The following is an 18,718-nucleotide window of genomic DNA, read 5'->3' as shown; positions in this document are numbered from 1 at the left end:
CCAGTGCTCAACTCTCATTTACTTTATTGACTCCAAAAGGATGAAAAACAAAGCCGACCTCTGTAGCATTTGAATTCAGAATGTAAAGATGGATCAAATGCCACTAAGAATTTTGCTTGGCATGCTAACAATTCTGTTAGCTTGCCACCTTTAATTCTCTTAGATTTTGACACAAGGCTATCAATTTTTTAGGGGTGAGGGGTTAATTGGTGGTCTAGTGGTTAGGATACCTGGCTTTCACCCAGGCAGCCCGGGTTTGATTTCGGCATGGGAACGCATTAGTTTTTGGCCGTTTGCCAGCCTCGTCTGGCACCTGTGCAGGTGGCACGTAAAAAGCACCCACTACACTCACAGAGTGGTTGGCATTAGGAAGGGCATCCAGCTGTAGAAACACTGCCAGATTAGATTGGGCCTGGTGCAGCCCTCTGGCTTCCCAGACCCCAGTTGAACCGTCCAACCCATGCTAGCATGGAAAACAGACGTTAAACAATGATATGATGATGATTGACCCCTGTGCTCAACTGGGACTTATTTTATCAACCCTGAAAGAATGAAAGGTAAATTTAACCTTGGTAGAATTTGAACTGTGGATGTAGAAATGGATGATTGCTGCTAAGCATTTAGTCCAGTGTGCTAACAATTCTGCCAGCTAGCTACCTTAAAAATAATAACAATAATAAGCCAGAATCGTTAGCATGTCAAACAAAATGCTTAGTAACATTCCGTTCGCCTTTACAATCTGAGTTCAAATTCTGCTGAGGTTGACTTTGCCTTTCATCCTTTTGAAATCAATAAAATAAGTACCAGCTGCACACTGGGGTCGATGTAATTGACTTACACCCTCCTCTGAAATTGCTGGAAGAAATGCTACAAAGTATTTTGTCTGGTATGATAGCTAACTGCCTTAATAATAATAATAATAATAATAATAATAATCATAATAACAATAATAATGATTCCAAATTTTGCCACAAGAGCAGCAGTTTTAGGGGAGGGGATGAGTTGATTACATCAACCCAAGTATTTCACTGGTACTTATTTTATCAACCCTGAAAGGATGAAAGGTAAAGTTGACCTTGGCTGAATCTAAACTCAGAACATAAAGACAGGTGAAATACCAGAAAGCGTTTCGTCCAGCATACTAACGATTCTGCCAGCTCACCGCCTTAATAATAATAATTCATTCTTTTATTAGTCACAAGGGCTCACATACAATAACATTAAAGGACATGCAACAACATAAAAGACAAAAACAGGACAATACAATGGGTTTTCCATGTGTAAATAAAGTATAACAATAAAAAATTAAACAAATTAACACTCCAGTAGGGGAGGCACTTTAAGGTCCTCGTGGGAAAACCTACAAAAGCCACAGATGCCTGATCAACAGGGTAAGAGCCCTTCTCCTTTAATTCCCTTTTTATAGATGCATGCTCAGAATTGGTCTTTTCACACTGGCCATTCTTTCAATGTTCACCCACCTTTCAACAAACTTGATACAAGGCAACACTTCCCTCTCCATCCTCAACTTCTTTTTTAAGTGAAACTTGAAAAAGTTGATGAGGGTTTGGTCAAAGAGGAAAGTGTCTGTCTTTTGCCCTTTCAAACGGGTCCACCACACTACGTCTTTCGCTACAACCACTAGACAAATAAAAATTGCTTGCCCCTTCTGGCCAAAAGAGGGCAGTGGGGCAATCCTCACAATAGATTCAGCTGATAGCCGGATCTGTCCTACACACAACAACAAGTTTTCAACATAAACCCATAGGTCAGCAATATTCGGGCACTGGACTAGGACATGCAGAACAGTTTCAATGTCCTGGGCACACTTCGGGCAGGCCCAAGTCATGGCACTTCCGTGCTTTTAAAGTATATCTCGAACAGGCAGCGCCCCTCAGTAGCACTGCCAGGCAAGGGATTTCTGGAAGTTATCCATTGGCCCAGGCCTGAAAGTTCTCCGAAACAGACTGGTTAGTTGATCTTCATCAACGCCCAGAGAACGTCGTCACACTTTCCCTCCACTAGCCCTCAAACAATATAAAGAGCACGATGTGATTGCAATAAATATTTTATTGGTTTGAATGATATTTCGACAGATTACGTGTTTTTGTTGAGTTCAAAATGAAAAGTAATACATGGAAATTCAAAAGTTGAACTTTTGAATTTCTATGTATCATTTTTCATTTTGAACTTGACAAAGACAGGCAAGCTGTTGAAATATCATTCAAACCAATAAAACATCTATTGCAATTGCATCATGTTCTTCATACTGTCTAATAATAATAATAACAATAATAATCATACTCAACTGACAATAATAATTGTTTCTAATTTAGAAACGAAGCCAATAATTTTGAGTTGAGTGGTTTAATCGATGGCAGTAATTGCAGTACTTGACCTGTATTTTATCAACTCCAAAATAGAATGAAAGAACCTTAACCTTTTAGTATTCAGATTATCCAGTCAAATGGATAATGGCTTATTTGTTCAAATAATGGCTTATTTGTTCACATTATTTTGTATTAATCTAGCTCTGAGATTTTTATGATGTGATTGTTTATTTTTAGGATCATATTGGAGAGAAGGTATAAGTGGCTAGATCTGGCCAGTTTAAACATAAAAAAGGTAGAATATTTGGGCCTGATATGGCCTATTTGAATGCTAAAGGGTAAACAGGAATTGAACCCAAAACAACAAGACAGAACAATACTGCAAAGATGATCTCAGGATGCTGAAGCTTTCGCACAAGATGACAAGGGACCAAGATACCTATTTCTTTACTACCCACAAAGGGCTAAACACAGAGGGGACAAACAAGGACAGACAAATGGATTGAGTCGATTACATCGACCCCAGTGCATAACTGGTACTTATTTAATCGACCCCGAAAGGATGAAAGGCAAAGTTGACCTCGGCGGAATTTGAACTCAGAAAGTAGCAGCAGACGAAATACTGCTAAGCATTTCGCCCGGCGTGCTAACATTTCTGCCAGCTCACCGCCTTGGACCAAGATACCTGGCACCTTACTGTACTCAAGAAGACCAATCCTCCACAGCAGAAGTGTTAAGGCCGCATCCCCTGGGGAAGAGGCCTGACTTGCAAGAGTCCTGAACTGGTGCCATGTAGAATGCATTCATACTGGTGCCATATAACAGTTCTCATGCTGGTGCCACATTAAAAGCACCCAGCACACACTGTAAAGTGGTTGGTGTTAGGCAGGGTATCCATCTGCAGAAACCAAGCCAAATCAGACTGGAATCTAGTGCAGCTCACATGCTTGCCAGCTCAGGGAAAACAAATGTTAAAGGAAGAGTGGGGGGGAGAGGGTTATGATGATGACTTTTTTTTTTTCAACAGCCAACTTTTGAAGGGAGAGGACAAATGAATTCCATCAATCCAGATACTTGAGTAACACTCTCTTTACTCTTTTACTTGTTTCAGTCATTTGACTGCGGCCATGCTGGAGCACCACCTTTAGTCGAGCAAATCGACCCCAGGACTTTTTCTTTGTAAGCCTAGTACTTATTCTATCGGTCTCTTTTACCGAACAGCTAAGTTACAGGGACGTAAACACACCAGCATCGGTTGTCAAGCGGTGTTGGTCGGACAAACACAGACACACAAACATACACACACATATACATACACATATGTATATATATACATATATACAACGGACTTCTTTCAGTTTCCGTCAACCAAATCCACTCACAAGGCTTTGGTCGGCCCGAGGCTATAGTAGAAGACATTTGCCCAAGATGCCACGCAGTGGGACTGAACCTGGAACCATGTGGTTGGTAAGTAAGCTACTTACCACACAGCCACTCCTGTGCTTAAGCACTGGCTGAAGACATGGAAGACAATACAAAGATGAAATACAAGGACACCAAAAATAGGGTCTACATAGAATAAAAGGAAGTTGATGAAAAGAAAAAAAATTTAACAATAAAAATTTCAACAAGAAAACTCACTCAATAGGGTAATTTAGAGAAACCCCATAGAAAGGCCCAGATTACTCCTCTTGTCTTTTGCTAGTTTCAGCCATTGGACTGTGGCTATTCAGGGATGCCACTTGAAGAATTTAATCAAACAAATTGACCCTTGTGCTTATTTTGTTTTTAAAGACTGGTATTCGCACTATTAGTGCCCCTTTGCCAAACCACTATTTCACAAGGATGTAAATAAACTAACACCAGTTGTCAGGTGGTGATGGGAGACAAACACAAAGACATATACTCAAGAAAGCCTATCTGCCACAGGAGAATTGATACCAGTGCTGGTGCCACATAAAAAGCACCCAGTACTCTGTGGAGTGGTTGGCATTGGGAAGGGCATCCAGCTGTAGAAACCATGTCGGAACAGACAATGGAGCCAGGAGTGACAGCTAACTGTACCAGCTCCAGTCAAGATGTCCAACCCATGCCATTGGTAAGCAAGCTACTTACCACACAGCCACTCCTATGGTTAAGGAACTTTTTTTTTACTCAATTCTTATGGGTTCAAAATAATATATAGGAAGTGTTAAACCACTGTAGCCATCTGAGCAGATAATTTACTGGCACTCCGTCAGTTACAGAGATGAGGGTTCCAGATGATCTGATCAACAGAACAGCCTGCTTGTGAAATTAATGTGCATGTGACTGGGTCTTCACAGACACGTGTACCCTTAACCCTTTCGTTACTGTATTTATTTTGGGATGCTCTGTGTTTCTTTCAATTATTTTAGATATAACAAAGAATTTTGTAAAATAACTTAGTTATCATTAAGCTGGTGTTAGGAACATAAATTGTGACTAAGATTTGGTGGAAGATTTTGATTAAAACTTATGAAAACAAGACATTTGTACTACAGAGCTAGAGCCAGTTTCAGCCGGGTTGGTATCAAAAGGGTTAATATAGTTCTCAAGGAGAATCAACGTGTCACACAGTGTGATAAGGCTGGCCCTTTGAAACAGGTGCTACTCATTTTTGCCAGCTGAGTGGACTGGAGCAAAGTGAGATAGAGTGTCGTGCTCAAGGACACAGTGTGCCGCTGGGAATTGAACTCATGACCTTACGATCATTAGCCGAATGCCCCTAACCACTAAGCCATGTGCCTTCAGAAGCTGAGCAGATAACCCTGCCTAAATAGAAGAGAAAGAAGGAAATGATAATAGAGCTATTACTCTTTTACTTGTTTCAGTCATGACTGTGGCCATACTGGAGCACCGCCTTTAGTCGAGCAAATCGACCCCAGGACTTATTCTTTGAAATAGTACTAGTACTTATTTTATTGGTCTCTTTTTTGCCGAACCGCTAAGTTACGGGGACGTAAACACACCAGCATCGGTTGTCAAGCGATGTTGGAGGGACAAACACAGACACGCACACACACACACAAATATATATATATATATACATATATACAACGGGCTTCTTTCAGTTTCCGTCTACCAAATCCACTCACAAGGCTTTGGTCGGCCCGAGGCTATAGTAGAAGACACTTACCCAAGGTGCCATGCAGTGGGATTGAACCCGGAACCATGTGGTTCGTAAGCAAGTTACTTACCACACAGCCACTCCTATGCCTTAGTTATAATGTAGAAAAAAGTAAAGCAAAAAGAGGGGGGTCTACTTACCAGTGAGCAATGGAATTATTGCAGCCGCTGTAGCATCTCCAACAATATTGTAACCATTCATTATGACTGCTCCGAGAGAGTCTTTCAGATGTTTATAAGACAATGGTAGTTTACGTTGGAAAGACAAGTGAGATAAAGAATCCAGTCCATAGATGAGAATATTCAGAGGAATTGTGTTCAAATGCACAAACTGAGGGATGTCTGAAATACGTTGAAATACCTCAGGTTTTGGATAGATTTGAACAAAGAACTGTTCAATATCTGGAAGTTGGTTGTAAATACCATATTGTTCGGGTGGAAGATTTAAGTAGGTTTCTTTGGAATTATCATAGTACAAGGTATCAGTCATATCTTCAATATCGAAGTTATGGAAAATGTGTGATTTCTTTTCCTTCTCAGTTTTTCTTTTAGGTTTCTCAAGTTTTGGTGGAACAATCTGAAGATTATTTGGCAGGATTTTAGATTTTGTTGTATATGGGTATTTTTTAAAAGTATCTTTTGGTCTCAGTATTTGGATCATTGGGTGTGAGCTAAGTTGATTATGAACTGTTTTGATATTTGGATGAGACTGGCTTCTAGGTTTCATTGGAGAAGAATTCAAAAATTTTACATTTACTACATCTTTTTCTTGGAGTTTGGGTTTTGGTTTGGCTTTGACTTGAATTTGGTTTTCTGGGTAGATCAGAGAATTCAATTTGGAAATAGTGGGGAGGAGCATCAGTTGAGGAATTTCTGATTCATTACTTTGGGGTAAAGACTGATGGTTGGCAGAACTGTCTGAAGGTTTAGATTTTGGCAAGATAGAACCATTTGAAGAAGAAATTACGCCATTTATAGATCTCTTCTTTGAGGGCAGATGTTTCTGTTTAGTTTTCGCAATGATCCTGTTGCTTCTTTTCCGTGGATCATAGTGATTTTTCATGTCAATCTGTAAAGATTTAACAACATCCGGAGTTTTGAGAAATCGGCTGATGCCTTTGGAATGATTGCTTTGTTGGTTTTGTATAAAAAGATTATTGCTTGGATATGTAAGTTTCTTTGGAATTCTTTTATACTTTCCTGAACTATTTGAATTAAATATATTTATATTGCTTGGCAGTTTAAGTGAAGAATGGGCATTTTGATGAATAATTTTCTTCACGTTTTGTGCAGTGATATTGGCTAAAAATGAACCATTTTTGTCTTGATATAAAGCACCGTTGAAAACAGAATTGAGACTGTGTCGGAATTTATCCGTAAATTTAGACTTCATAGAAGCAATATGGTTGTTTTTATAACTCTTATTAGAGGAATTAAAAGCTACTTTTAAAGATATACCTGATGTTAAATTATTTACTTTCCCTGATGGAAAATTTCCTAATTTTTTGTAGTTGTTCCTTTTACTTCTTTGATTGGTAGATCGTAATAAACTAGGCTTATTTCTGTTTTGGTATTGACCGAGAGCTTTCACACCATATTTCATCATCGGATCAAAATTATCATCACTTGTTTTAAAAGAGGAACGTACCATTTTGTTGCCTAGCTTTTGAGGATTATTTCTATGAAATTTTAAACCATTATTCAAAAGGCTACCTTTGTGAACTTCTTTGTCTGTGAAAGGTCTTTTTCTGATATCTTTATCACCTTTGGTAATCTTTGACACTTTTGTGGTTTCAGATTGGTCTGCAACATCTCTATATCTCAAAATTCTATTAGCATTTAATACCAGTTTTTTGTAATGAAGTTTATCTTCAGAGTTAACATTACTTTTTTGTCTAGAAGAGAGAGATAACAGATGTCTTGTAGAATCTAAGACTACATCCTTTGTTTCAATGAAGCATTGAACTCTGATGAAATCATGCTGTACAACAATGTTGAAAGGATAGTTGACATTATCACCACCAATGGGTGCAGTATAAGTGGCATAGTTATCATCAATGCGTTCTATAGCCTGATACGTACACTGCTTGATACGGTCTCCATGAAGTAAAGCGCTGTCCATTTTTAACTTACCATTTTCCATACTGAAAATCTCAGAACCAAAACATTGAATAGATCCAACATCATAGAAGGCATTTTTGTTTGTGTCGCTCTGCAAATCCAGCTTTGGATGTTGGCAGACAATGTTCTTTGATTGAACGGTCTTATTTGGTATGGTGGAAACAACAAGGTCATTTAGCCGAAGTGCAGATCTCTGAAATGGATTCTTAAACCTATCTCGTATTCGATAGAAAGACGAGAATAACTGGTATTCTTTTTTCTGCTGTAGGGTAATGCTCTTGTAGATGCTGTTGTCAAATGCCAAGTTACGTAACAAAAGCAGAACGCCAATGCATATCAGGGTAACAAATGTCGGCTTGAGTTTACGATTCCACTTCCAGAAGAACAGCATTATGGAATAAAGAAGAAATGCCGCACCATAACGGATGACATTCTAATGAAGACAGAAATAAAGAAACATTAGAATTATATAATGTACAGGAACAAAGAGTTTTTAATAGATTCTGGGGAAGGGAAAGAAGGTAAGGGAAGGTGTCTATTGTGTTGAAGAAAACCATATTTTAAATTATCAGGCATATGATCAAAGCGGTCCCAGCTGTGACCAACACAACCTTTATTTAAATAAAATCTATACAGCACAGATTATATAATTTAAAATGATTTTCTTCTTAAGACAATATTAGGTGATAAAAGAAAAATTTGGCAGCTGTTTATGAGCAATTATCTGCATGTATAGTTTTTGTGCATACATGTGTGTGTATGTATACATACATATACACACACATCGGCAAACATAGATGCAGACATGGCAATGTGGTTAGGAGGTCTGCTTCTCAACCACATGGTTTTGGGTTCAGTCCCACTGTGTAGCACCTTGGGCAAGTGTTTTCTACTATAATCTCAGATTGACTAAAGCTTTATGAGTGGATCTGATAGATGGAAAGTAAAAAACTTGTTTTGTGATTGTGTGTGTGTGTGTGTGTGTGCATGCCTAAGACTGATGAAATACTGTGTGGTTGCCCTTGTAAACAGGCTTGTCCCTTTGCAACCCTCTCCAGCTGAGCATCCCTAATCTTGTGGGCTTGTAAGTGCTGGTGCCACATAAAAATCACCTGTGCTGGTGCTATGTAAAAGCACCAAGTACACTCTGTAAAGTGGTTGGCATTAGGAAGGGCACCCAGCCACAGAAACCACACCAAAACAGACATGGAACCTGAACAGCTTTTCAGTTGGTTAGCTTCTGTCAAACCGGCCAACCCATGGATGTTAAATGAGGATATGTATGTAAATGTATATATATATATATATATATATATATATATATATACTCCTCCTCTTTCTACAGCTGGCTTGAATTCCTTGCCTTCCCTTGCCCTGATCCTTATGACTAAAGAAATTTCTTACAGCAATTCAGTTACAAGCAGAGTTTTGGTCAGTTGGCATCTGAACCACACATCCTCATGTTCCTAAAATTCATATCTACATCTTTATCTGTATATTTACCTTCCCTAAGATGTTATTACTTGATCTGAAAACTTTTATATTATTGGAAAACCTATATAAATTAGCTGAAGATTACTCAGCATCTTAAATCTGCTGTAATATTTACAGCTTTTAATAAAATGTAGTATGAAACAATTGTACTAAATTACCGGAATCATTCTTGTTGCTTAATTTTGATTATAATCACCCCGCATATTTTTATAGGTAACACCATACAAAATTCTGGTGCATCTAAATTAAGTACCATATTCATTTGAATCTAAATTGTTGCTGATATATATATATATATATATATAATATCAAGGGAAAGGAAATGGAGAATAAATGGATGTAATTACTGTAGTTACTGATTTATTTGCATGTTGCAGAAAGATGACATTTAAAAAAAAACATTACAAATAAAAAATTAGAAGTTGAAGCTCAAAAAAGTTAAGAAAATAACATAAGAACCTACATATATGTTTCTGTCAAACCAAAAAGTTGATGGGAATCTCCAAAACATGTTTAGTGTTAAGGAAATTGCCACATTCATACTATTTTTATTTCATGGTTGAACTTCTTCAAGGTTCAAAAAGAGCTGACTCCACTTTGGTGATCATTATATTTTTTTTATGATATGGATTGAACCAGTGGAATACCTTGGATTATATAATCCCTAATGAGGACTTAACTTCCTCGAGTTAACTATACACACACACACACATGTACAAGGTCTGACTAAAATGCATTGGGACTGATGCAATAAATAGAAAATTAACACAATGCATATCAATTCAGCATTTAATCTCCTTCGGTGTAGCCCCCTTCTGAAGCCACACACTTAATCCAGCATTGCTTCCATTGATGCAAGAATTCCTGGAACTCCACTTTTGCGATAACCAGCAGCTGCCTCATCACATTCTCCTGAATTTCCTAGACTTCTTGAAATCTTGTTGGGTGCCTTCTATTACGAAGGCAGAGCCTGAGTTTCAGGGTCATTGCCATAGACCCATAATTAGCCACCTGCTATGACTATTTCAAAATGTTTTCATCTTCCTTGACATAACCAAGGAGGTCTTGTACAGCCGAGGCTTGATCTTTTTGAGATGACCATGCTCTACTTCCAAACACTGCTATAAACAATACAAGAGCGCAAGAACATTATATCAGTGTGCATATGAAACAGATTTCAAGGTCAATCTGTGCCAAGTGGCTTCACACTGTGTATTTTAGCTCTGTTACCATAGCAACAGTCTTGATACTTTCTGATGAGATCTTATACTCTTCCATGCTGGCTTAGGGTATATGTTGGAAGAGGTTTTTAATTTTGGAGTTTTCCTTCTCCTAGATTGATTGCTTTCACAGCAATTAAGGAATTCAATCTACCCTTAGAAAAATTTATTTAACACATAGATGAGACTCTGACAGATATCATTCTGGGTCAGAATGGTAATTAAGGGATGACTCCATGATCCCCACAAACCCAGAACTCTCTAATTGAATCTTCACCACCAGATGCAGTTTTATGTCATACACAAAGTAGTTGCCTTCATAGTATGTATCTATATTATAGGACATACCACATGTTAGTTCCATCAGTCATATTCTTTTGTGCTGGCTTAAGGAATGTTGGGAGAGGATATCAATTTAGGAGCTTCCTTCTCTCAGATTGCTTCCACTGAAGCTAAGGAACTCAATCTACCCTAAAGAAAAAAAATCTATTCCAGCCCTGGTCAGAACAGACCTGGGAGTAATGGTAATTAAGGCGGCGAGCTGGCAGAATCGTTAGCACGCCGGGCGAAATGCGTAGCCGTATTTCATCTGCCGTTACGTTCTGAGTTCAAATTCTGCCGAGGTCGACTTTGCCTTTCATCATTTCGGGGTCGATTAAATAAGTACCAGTTACGCACTGGGGTCGATATAATTGACTTAATCTGTTTGTCTGTCCTCTCTGTGTTTAGCCCCTTGTGGGTAGTAAAGAAATAGGTAATTAAGGGATGACCCATGATCCCCCCACAACTCCAGAACTCACTAACTGGACCATCACCACTGAATGCAGTTTTATGCCATACCTGAAGTAGTTGCCCCCATAGTATGAATGAACCTATGTTATTGGACATACCTCATATTAGTTTCATCAGCCATATTCTTCTTTGCTGTGTTAGGGAATTTTGGAAGAGGGTGATTGCTTTCAGTGCAGCTAAGGGACTCAATCTATCCTTAGAAAAAGTTATTTAACCCTAAGATGAGACCCTGACAGATACTGCTGTTCCAGATCAGAAAGGACCTGGGATTAATAATAATTAAGGGTGACTCCACACTCACCACAACTTGTTAAATTAGCTTTCTCATTTAATCAATGTAGGTTACAGAGAAGATGGTGATGGTACTTAGGATGGTGGTACTAAGGCGGCGAGCTGGCAGAAACGTTAGCACGTCGGGCGAAATGCTTAGCGGTATTTCGGTTGCCGTTACGTTGTGAGTTCAAATTCTGCCGAGGTCGACTTTGCCTTTCATCCTTTCGGGGTCAATAAATTAAGTACCAGTTACACACTGGGGTCGATGTAATCGACTTAATACCTATGTCTGTCCTTGTTTGTTCCCTCTATGTTTAGCCCCTTATGGGTAATAAAGAAATAGGTACTTAGGATGGTGGTGGTGGTGGTAGTTAGTGATTAAGACACTATGACTAGCAGTTGAAGTGAAGGTGGTAATGGTGGCTAATGGTTGAGGTAGTGGATGTTAGTGATTAATAGCTGTGGTAGTAACAGTGGTGGTGATGGAATTAACTTTATCAAAATGCCTGAAATCACCACAAGATGGCACTATATAGATATCAAGTGGTTGGGAAGTGAATGTGTTAACCACATAGCTAGCCATGCCTGAGCCTATAGGCACACCTGTGCCTATAGCCATGCCTGTGCCTATATCTCTCTCTATATAAACGGCAGTTTGTCTGTGCGTTTTCTGTGTGTCTGTTTTCTCGTACCCTCACTCTGACCACGGCTTTCAACCGATTCTGATGAAACTTGACACACACATAGCCCAATGTCATAATTCAAAACTAACGCAGCGAAAATTTTGAAAAGTTCCCCCAGTTCTGAAAAAAATCGATAAATTCGACATGGGGTCGAGAATCAGAAACCCAAACCACAGACCGTCTAGGGGACGCAACTCCACCTTTTTTAACTCTAAAAAAAAATTTACCATCATTTTTTTTCCATTTTTTGGCTATTTTTTGGCTATAACTCTCTAAAAATGCTTTATAGTTATTTCCCTTACAAACCTGAGCAACGCCGGGCGATACTGCTAGTAACTATATAAAAAGCATTGGTGCTGGTGTCACATAAAAAGCACTGGTGATGGTATCGTGTAAAAAGTGATGGTGTCACGTAAAAAACACCCAGTGCACTCTGTGACATGGTTGGTAATATGAAGTGTGTCTAGCTGTGGAAACCAAGCTGGAGCAGACAATGGAGCCTGGAGTGACTCCCAGCCTTCTCAGCTCATGTGAAACTATCCAACACATGTCAGCATAGAAAATGGATGTTAAATGTTGCTGCAGCTGATGATGACGATTTATATATACACACACATACTTAGGGAGAGAGAGAAAGGAGAGGAAAAGAGAGATACTAATAACTAAAGTGAAAGTAAAACAATACTTTATTAATGATTATTGTTCTTCAACAAAGCAGCCATTAACACATTTTATTGATGTTTATTGTTCATCATAATACTCATCATCATCAACACAATAACAACAACAACGATGATAATAATAATAATAATAATAATAATAATAATAATAATAATTATTATTATTATTATTAATAATTTTACCATTATTATCATTATCACTATTTTCAGTGCCATTGTTTCTCATTACTGTTTCATTGTTTCCATCTTTCTTGTAATTATTTCACAAAAGAATTGAACAGAAGAAATGCAATTAATGGTGAAAAAAGATGGACTCTTGTAATAGTAGCAACAACAGGAACAACAACAGTAAAAACAATTAAAAAAACAAATTGGTTTACAAGAAAATAAAACACTCTCATTGTTAATATTATCAAGATATTGAGAGAGGTTATTTTTGTGTTAGAGGCACCAGGGGCTGGCAATATTTCTTTCAGCTCTTTATGTTTAGAGTTCAAATACAGCCAAGGTCAACTTTGCCTTTCATCTTTTCGGGGTCTATAAAATAAAGTACCAGTCAAGTACTGGGGTTGATGTAATCAATTAGCTTGCCTCCTTTTCTGGAAACTTGACTGAGGAGAGAAGTCCACAAATGACGCCTCCTTGTTTTTTTCCTGTCCATCTGTGCAAAGTTTGACACACACAAAGATGGACAGGAAAAAACAAGGAGGGGTCATTTGTGGCCTTCTCTCCTCAGTCAAGTTTCCAGCATGCCTTCATGCTTGCATGAAGTTGGTCCCAATTCTCTGACTGGTCACTGCTGTCTCTATTGTGTGGAAGAAATTGGTAGTACAGGGTCTGAAAACACCCGATGTCTTGACAGCAACCAGCAGAAACTGATAGTGGCTGTTCAGGCCCCTTAATTTATTGATTTTTCTCTCCTTTGTTGTGTGTGTGTGTCAAACTTTGCACAGACGTCTAGTTCTTGCTTTACATACAAATCTATGCACATATTTATATATACTATGTACGTATATCTATGTACATATACACATGTGTACCTGTGTATATGAGTTCCTATATATATATGTATATATTTGTCCATGCATGTGCGTAGTCACATGTATCTAGCTGTAAGTATATGCTCATATACTTGGATGTGTGTGAGCACGTATGTGTATATGCGTATATAGGCGCAGGAATGGCTGTGTGGTAAGTAGCTTGCTAACCAACCACATGGTTGCGGGTTCAGTCCCACTGCGTGGCATCTTGGGCAAGTGTCTTCTGCTATAGCCTCGGGCCGACCAATGCCTTGTGAGTGGATTTGGTAGACGGAAACTGAAAGAAGCCTGTCGTATATATATATATATGTGTGTATGTGTGTTTGTGTGTCTGTGTTTGTCCCCCTAGCATTGCTTGACAACCAATGCTGGTGTGTTTACGTCCCCGTCACTTAGCGGTTCGGCAAAAGAGACCGATAGAATAAGTACTGGGCTTACAATAGAATAAGTACTGGGCTCGACTAAAGGCAGTGCTCCAGCATGGCCGCAGTCAAATGACTGAAACAAATAAAAAAGAAAAAAGAAAAGAAAAGAATATATATATATATATATATATATGTATGTATGTATGTATCTGTGTATGTATATGTGCATCTAAGCATGAACACAAAGAAATTTTCGTCTAAGTATTATCTTCCTTTCAACTTCTACTTCCTTTTCTTCCTCTTAACAGTTACAACAGTGAAAGTTCATTACATCATTTTCTCTAAACTAGAATGTATACTTTCCATGTTTATATTTGATTTTTTTTTGCGTTTCAATAATTTTTCTGTTTTTACTCATTCTCGAATTTGATGGACATATAGTGAAACGTAAGCTGACTCAAGAAATCCCTAGTGAGACATTTTATTGATGTACTCAAAGAGACCCAGAACAGGTTGAAACATGTGTTGTACCCAATAAAGTCTGTTACACATTCCATCTCCTATTTCATAATGCTGTTACCCCAACCGCCATTACAAGTTCTTGCAATAAATCTATGGATAACAACAGGTAATCGAACTGTGTATAATCGAAACATCTTGTATAATTTCTCCATCATTTATATAAATACAAGATATAATGTCTTGAAGCATTTCTTCTAGTTCTCTGTACACTGATTTCAAAACCTACTGAGGTGAACTTTTCCTTTCAACTTTCTAGTACTTGATTAAAATATTGGAGTCAACATATTTAATTAAACACCACCCTCAAAAAAGAATGGGCAACCTTAAACCTAGGTTAGAAAATATTATTATTGCTGTTGTTGTTATTATTCAAATTCTGTAGTGGTCAACTTTGCTTGTCATCCTTCTGGGGTTGATAAAACAAGTACCAGTCGAGTACGGGGGGGGGGGGGGGGGGCAATGTAATCAAGTAGCCCCTGCCCCCACAAAATTTCAGGCCTTGTGCCTACAATAAAAAAGGATTATTATAATTGAGGTGGTGAGCTGGCAGAATCTTTAGTATGCTGGACAAAATGCTTAGTGGTATTTTGCTTGTCACTACATTCTGAGTTCAAATTCCACAAAGGTCGACTTTGTCTTTCATCCTTTTGGGGTTGATAAATTAAGTACCAGTGAAACACTGGGGGAGGGTTGATGTAATCGACTAGTCCCCTCCCTGCTACTTTGAGGCTTTGTGTCTCCAGTAGAAAGGATTATTATTATAAGGCAGCAAAATGGTAGACTTGTTAGCACAAACAAAACATTTAACAGCGTCTCTTTTAGTTCTTTTAGGCCTGAGTTCAAATAAGCTGAGGAGAACTTTGCTTTTCATCCTTTCAGGGTCAATAAAATAAAATACAACATAGGGGTCAATGCAATCAACTTATTCCCTCTCCCTTAAACTGCTGGCTTAGACCCAAAATTTGAAACATTACTGTTAGGCTAGTGAAGAGCAGAATCAGTAGACATGAGTGTTTTAAGGCCATTTCCTTGGCTAAAGCAAAGGTTAGTCTTTTGGGTTCCATGATAGTCTTCTCTATTTTCCTCCATCATTTACACCTCTCTTTCGCCAATATCTTGTCCTCATTTCCTCATCCATTACCTATAGCCATGTCTTACTCAGCATTCCTCTTCCTCTGCTTCCTCCCACATTCATTTCCATTACCCCTCTTACCCAGTCACTGTCATTCATTGTAAGCACATGACCCAACCATTTCATCCCATTTCTCTTCACACCTCACACAGGCTCTATTCTCTTCATTCTTAAGCTGGCAGAAACGTTAGCACGCCGAGCGAAATGCGTAGCCGTATTTTGTCTGTCATTACGTTCCAAGTTCAAATTTCGCCGAGGTGGACTTTGCTTTCATCCTTCCGGGGTCGGTAAATTAAGTACCAGTTATGCACTGGGATCGATGTAATCGACTTAATTTGTTTATCTGTCCTTGTTTGTCCCCTCTGTGTTTAGCCCCTTGTGGGTAGTAAAGAAATATATTCTCTTCATTCTCTGCTATTCCTCCTTTATCTCTCTCTCTTATTCACCAAACCATTCTCACTTCTGTTCTTGTTAGATTCACTCAACTCATGCAAAGATAGTAAAAAAAATGTCTTAAAATTATTTAATCCCAGACAAACCCTAACAAAGGAAACTTAACACTGCTGATCAGTCAAACAGTGAAGTGGTAATGGAGACAAACATGTTGACTGTTCATTATTTGACTGACATACCAGCTATAACCATCCCATCTTTTATTCAGCAATTGCATATCTAGAATTATGTTGTGTCTTTCCTTTCTTGAAGACAGAAAATAATTTGAAGATTTGAATACTATTTATAAAAGATAAAGTGAACATGTAAACATTCCCTTATTAAAATGTTGTTGTTGTTAGTGATGATGATGGTGAAAATTAAAATGGTGGTGATGATGATGATGATGATGATGGTGAAAATGAAAATGGTGGTGATGATGATGATGATGATGATGGTGGTGAAAATGAAGATGGTGGTGATGACAGAAGTACATCCCAGATACTCATACACACACACACACAAACAAACAAACATAGATTTTTGTCCAAATTTATCAAAAATCTTCCCATTCCATTCTTGTAGTTATAAAACTATATTAAAAAAAAAAAAGTACACACACAACAAAAGAATGGAGGAGCCATTATTACTGAAATAGAGAAAGATTGGCAGTGAAAACAACTGTAAAGATAAATTTGTAATACATTGATTTCTCTACAGAAAATGGTATTTTTAGCTTCTCTAATTAATAATACTGATGATGATGATGACGATGATGATGATGATGAGTTCAGTCAAGCTTCAGAAGACTGAAAACAACTACAAGTCAATACTTGTAACTGTTTAAACATAGCTGTGAGATGTCTGTCTCTCTCTCTCACACACATAGTCATGCTTTCTCTCATGTGCACACATATATATACACACACACATAAGCCAGTTACAAATACATATACAGATGCACAAATAGAGAAACACATACAACCACAAACACTCACACAAAAATAAGCACATACACACATAAATATTGATAAAGTCTTTTGTACATACATGTACACCCATACATACACACACACACACAAATTCAGAGATGCACTTGCATAATTAGCTGCATTTATGCATACATGCAGACTCACAAACATAATATACATTCATCCACACAAATATGGTGGCTGTGTGGTAAGTAGCTTGCTTACCAACCGCATGGTTCTGGGTTCAGTCCCACTGTGTGGCACCTTGGGCAAGTGTCTTCTACTATAGTGTCGGGCCGACTAAAGCCTTGTGAGTGGATTTGGTAGATGGAAACTGAAAGAAGCCCATTGTATATATATGTATGTGTGTATGTGTGTGTCTGTGTTTGTCCCCCAACATCGCTTGACAAGCGATGCTGGTGTGTTTACGTCCGCGTAACTTAGCGGTTCAGCAAGAGAGACCGATAAAATAAGTACTGACTGAAACAAATAAAAGAAAAAAAGAAAGAAAAAAAATACATTATCCAAGAAGGAAGAAGGCCATTAATATTTAGAAGTGGTATAACAACAGGATGGATGAGTGAGCTCATTGCTCTTGGAGTTCAAATACAGGGTGTATATTTCATTGTGCATTTGAGCAGAACAGGAAATCTTTTGACAGGAAGTTTTTCCTAAAATGTGGTTAAACTTTGTTTCTTGCACAGAAGAGTAGCATTCTAGTTCTAGTCTCAGCCCCAAACAAAAACACTATTTCTATTACAGTAATGTGTGCTGATGCCATGCAGAAAGCACCCATGCTGGTGTCATGTAAAAAACACACATGCCAGTACCACGAAAGAAGGGCCCATGTTGGTGCTACATAAAAAGCATCCATGCGCAGGAGTGGCTGTGTGGTAAGTAGCTTGTTTACCAACCACATGGTTCCGGGTTCAGTCCCACTGCGTGGCACCTTGGGCAAGTGTCTTCTACTATAGCCCCGGGCCGACCAAAGCCTTGTGAGTGGATTTGGTAGACGGAAACTGAAAGAAGCCCGTCGTATATATGTATATATATATATATATGCGTGTGTGTGTTTGTGTGTCTGTGTTTGTCACCCCAACATCGCTTGACAACTGATGCTGGTGTGTTCATGTCCTCGTTACTTAGTGGTTCGGCAAAAGAGACCGATAGAATAAGTACTGGGCTTACAAATGAATAAGTCCTGGGGGTCGAGTTGCTCGATTAAAGGCGGTGCTCCAGCATGGCCGTAGTCAAATGACTGAAACAAGTAAAAAGAGCAAAAAGAGAGAGAGAGTATGCTAATGCCACATCAAAAATGTGGTTGTGCCAGCACCATGTCAAATGACTCCATGGCAGTGACACATAAAAGACACCCAGTACACTCAGTAAAGTGGTTGGCATTAGGAAGGGCATCCAGCTGTGGAAACCAAGCCCCCAAAAAACAACTGGAGCCTGGAGCAGCCCTCAGCTTGTTAGCTCCTGTCAAACTGTCCATCCCATTCCAGCATAGAAAACG

The 18,718-nt window shown here is 38.5% G+C and overlaps 1 protein-coding gene across 1 annotated transcript in view; it reads right to left on the bottom strand.

Moving 5' to 3' along the window:
- The window catches only part of LOC115223990, a 45,209-nt gene that overhangs the window by 6,004 nt on the left and 20,487 nt on the right, over window positions 1-18,718 (bottom strand). The window contains exon 2 of the mRNA XM_029794771.2: window positions 5,619-8,031. Coding sequence (XP_029650631.1) covers window positions 5,619-7,989 — 2,371 coding nt within the window. The 5' untranslated portion in view covers window positions 7,990-8,031. The remainder of the gene's footprint in view (window positions 1-5,618; window positions 8,032-18,718) is intronic.

This window comes from Octopus sinensis, linkage group LG24, assembly GCF_006345805.1.
Source record: "Octopus sinensis linkage group LG24, ASM634580v1, whole genome shotgun sequence".
Taxonomy (NCBI): domain Eukaryota; kingdom Metazoa; phylum Mollusca; class Cephalopoda; order Octopoda; family Octopodidae; genus Octopus; species Octopus sinensis.
This window is presented reverse-complemented; position numbering and strand designations above follow the sequence as displayed.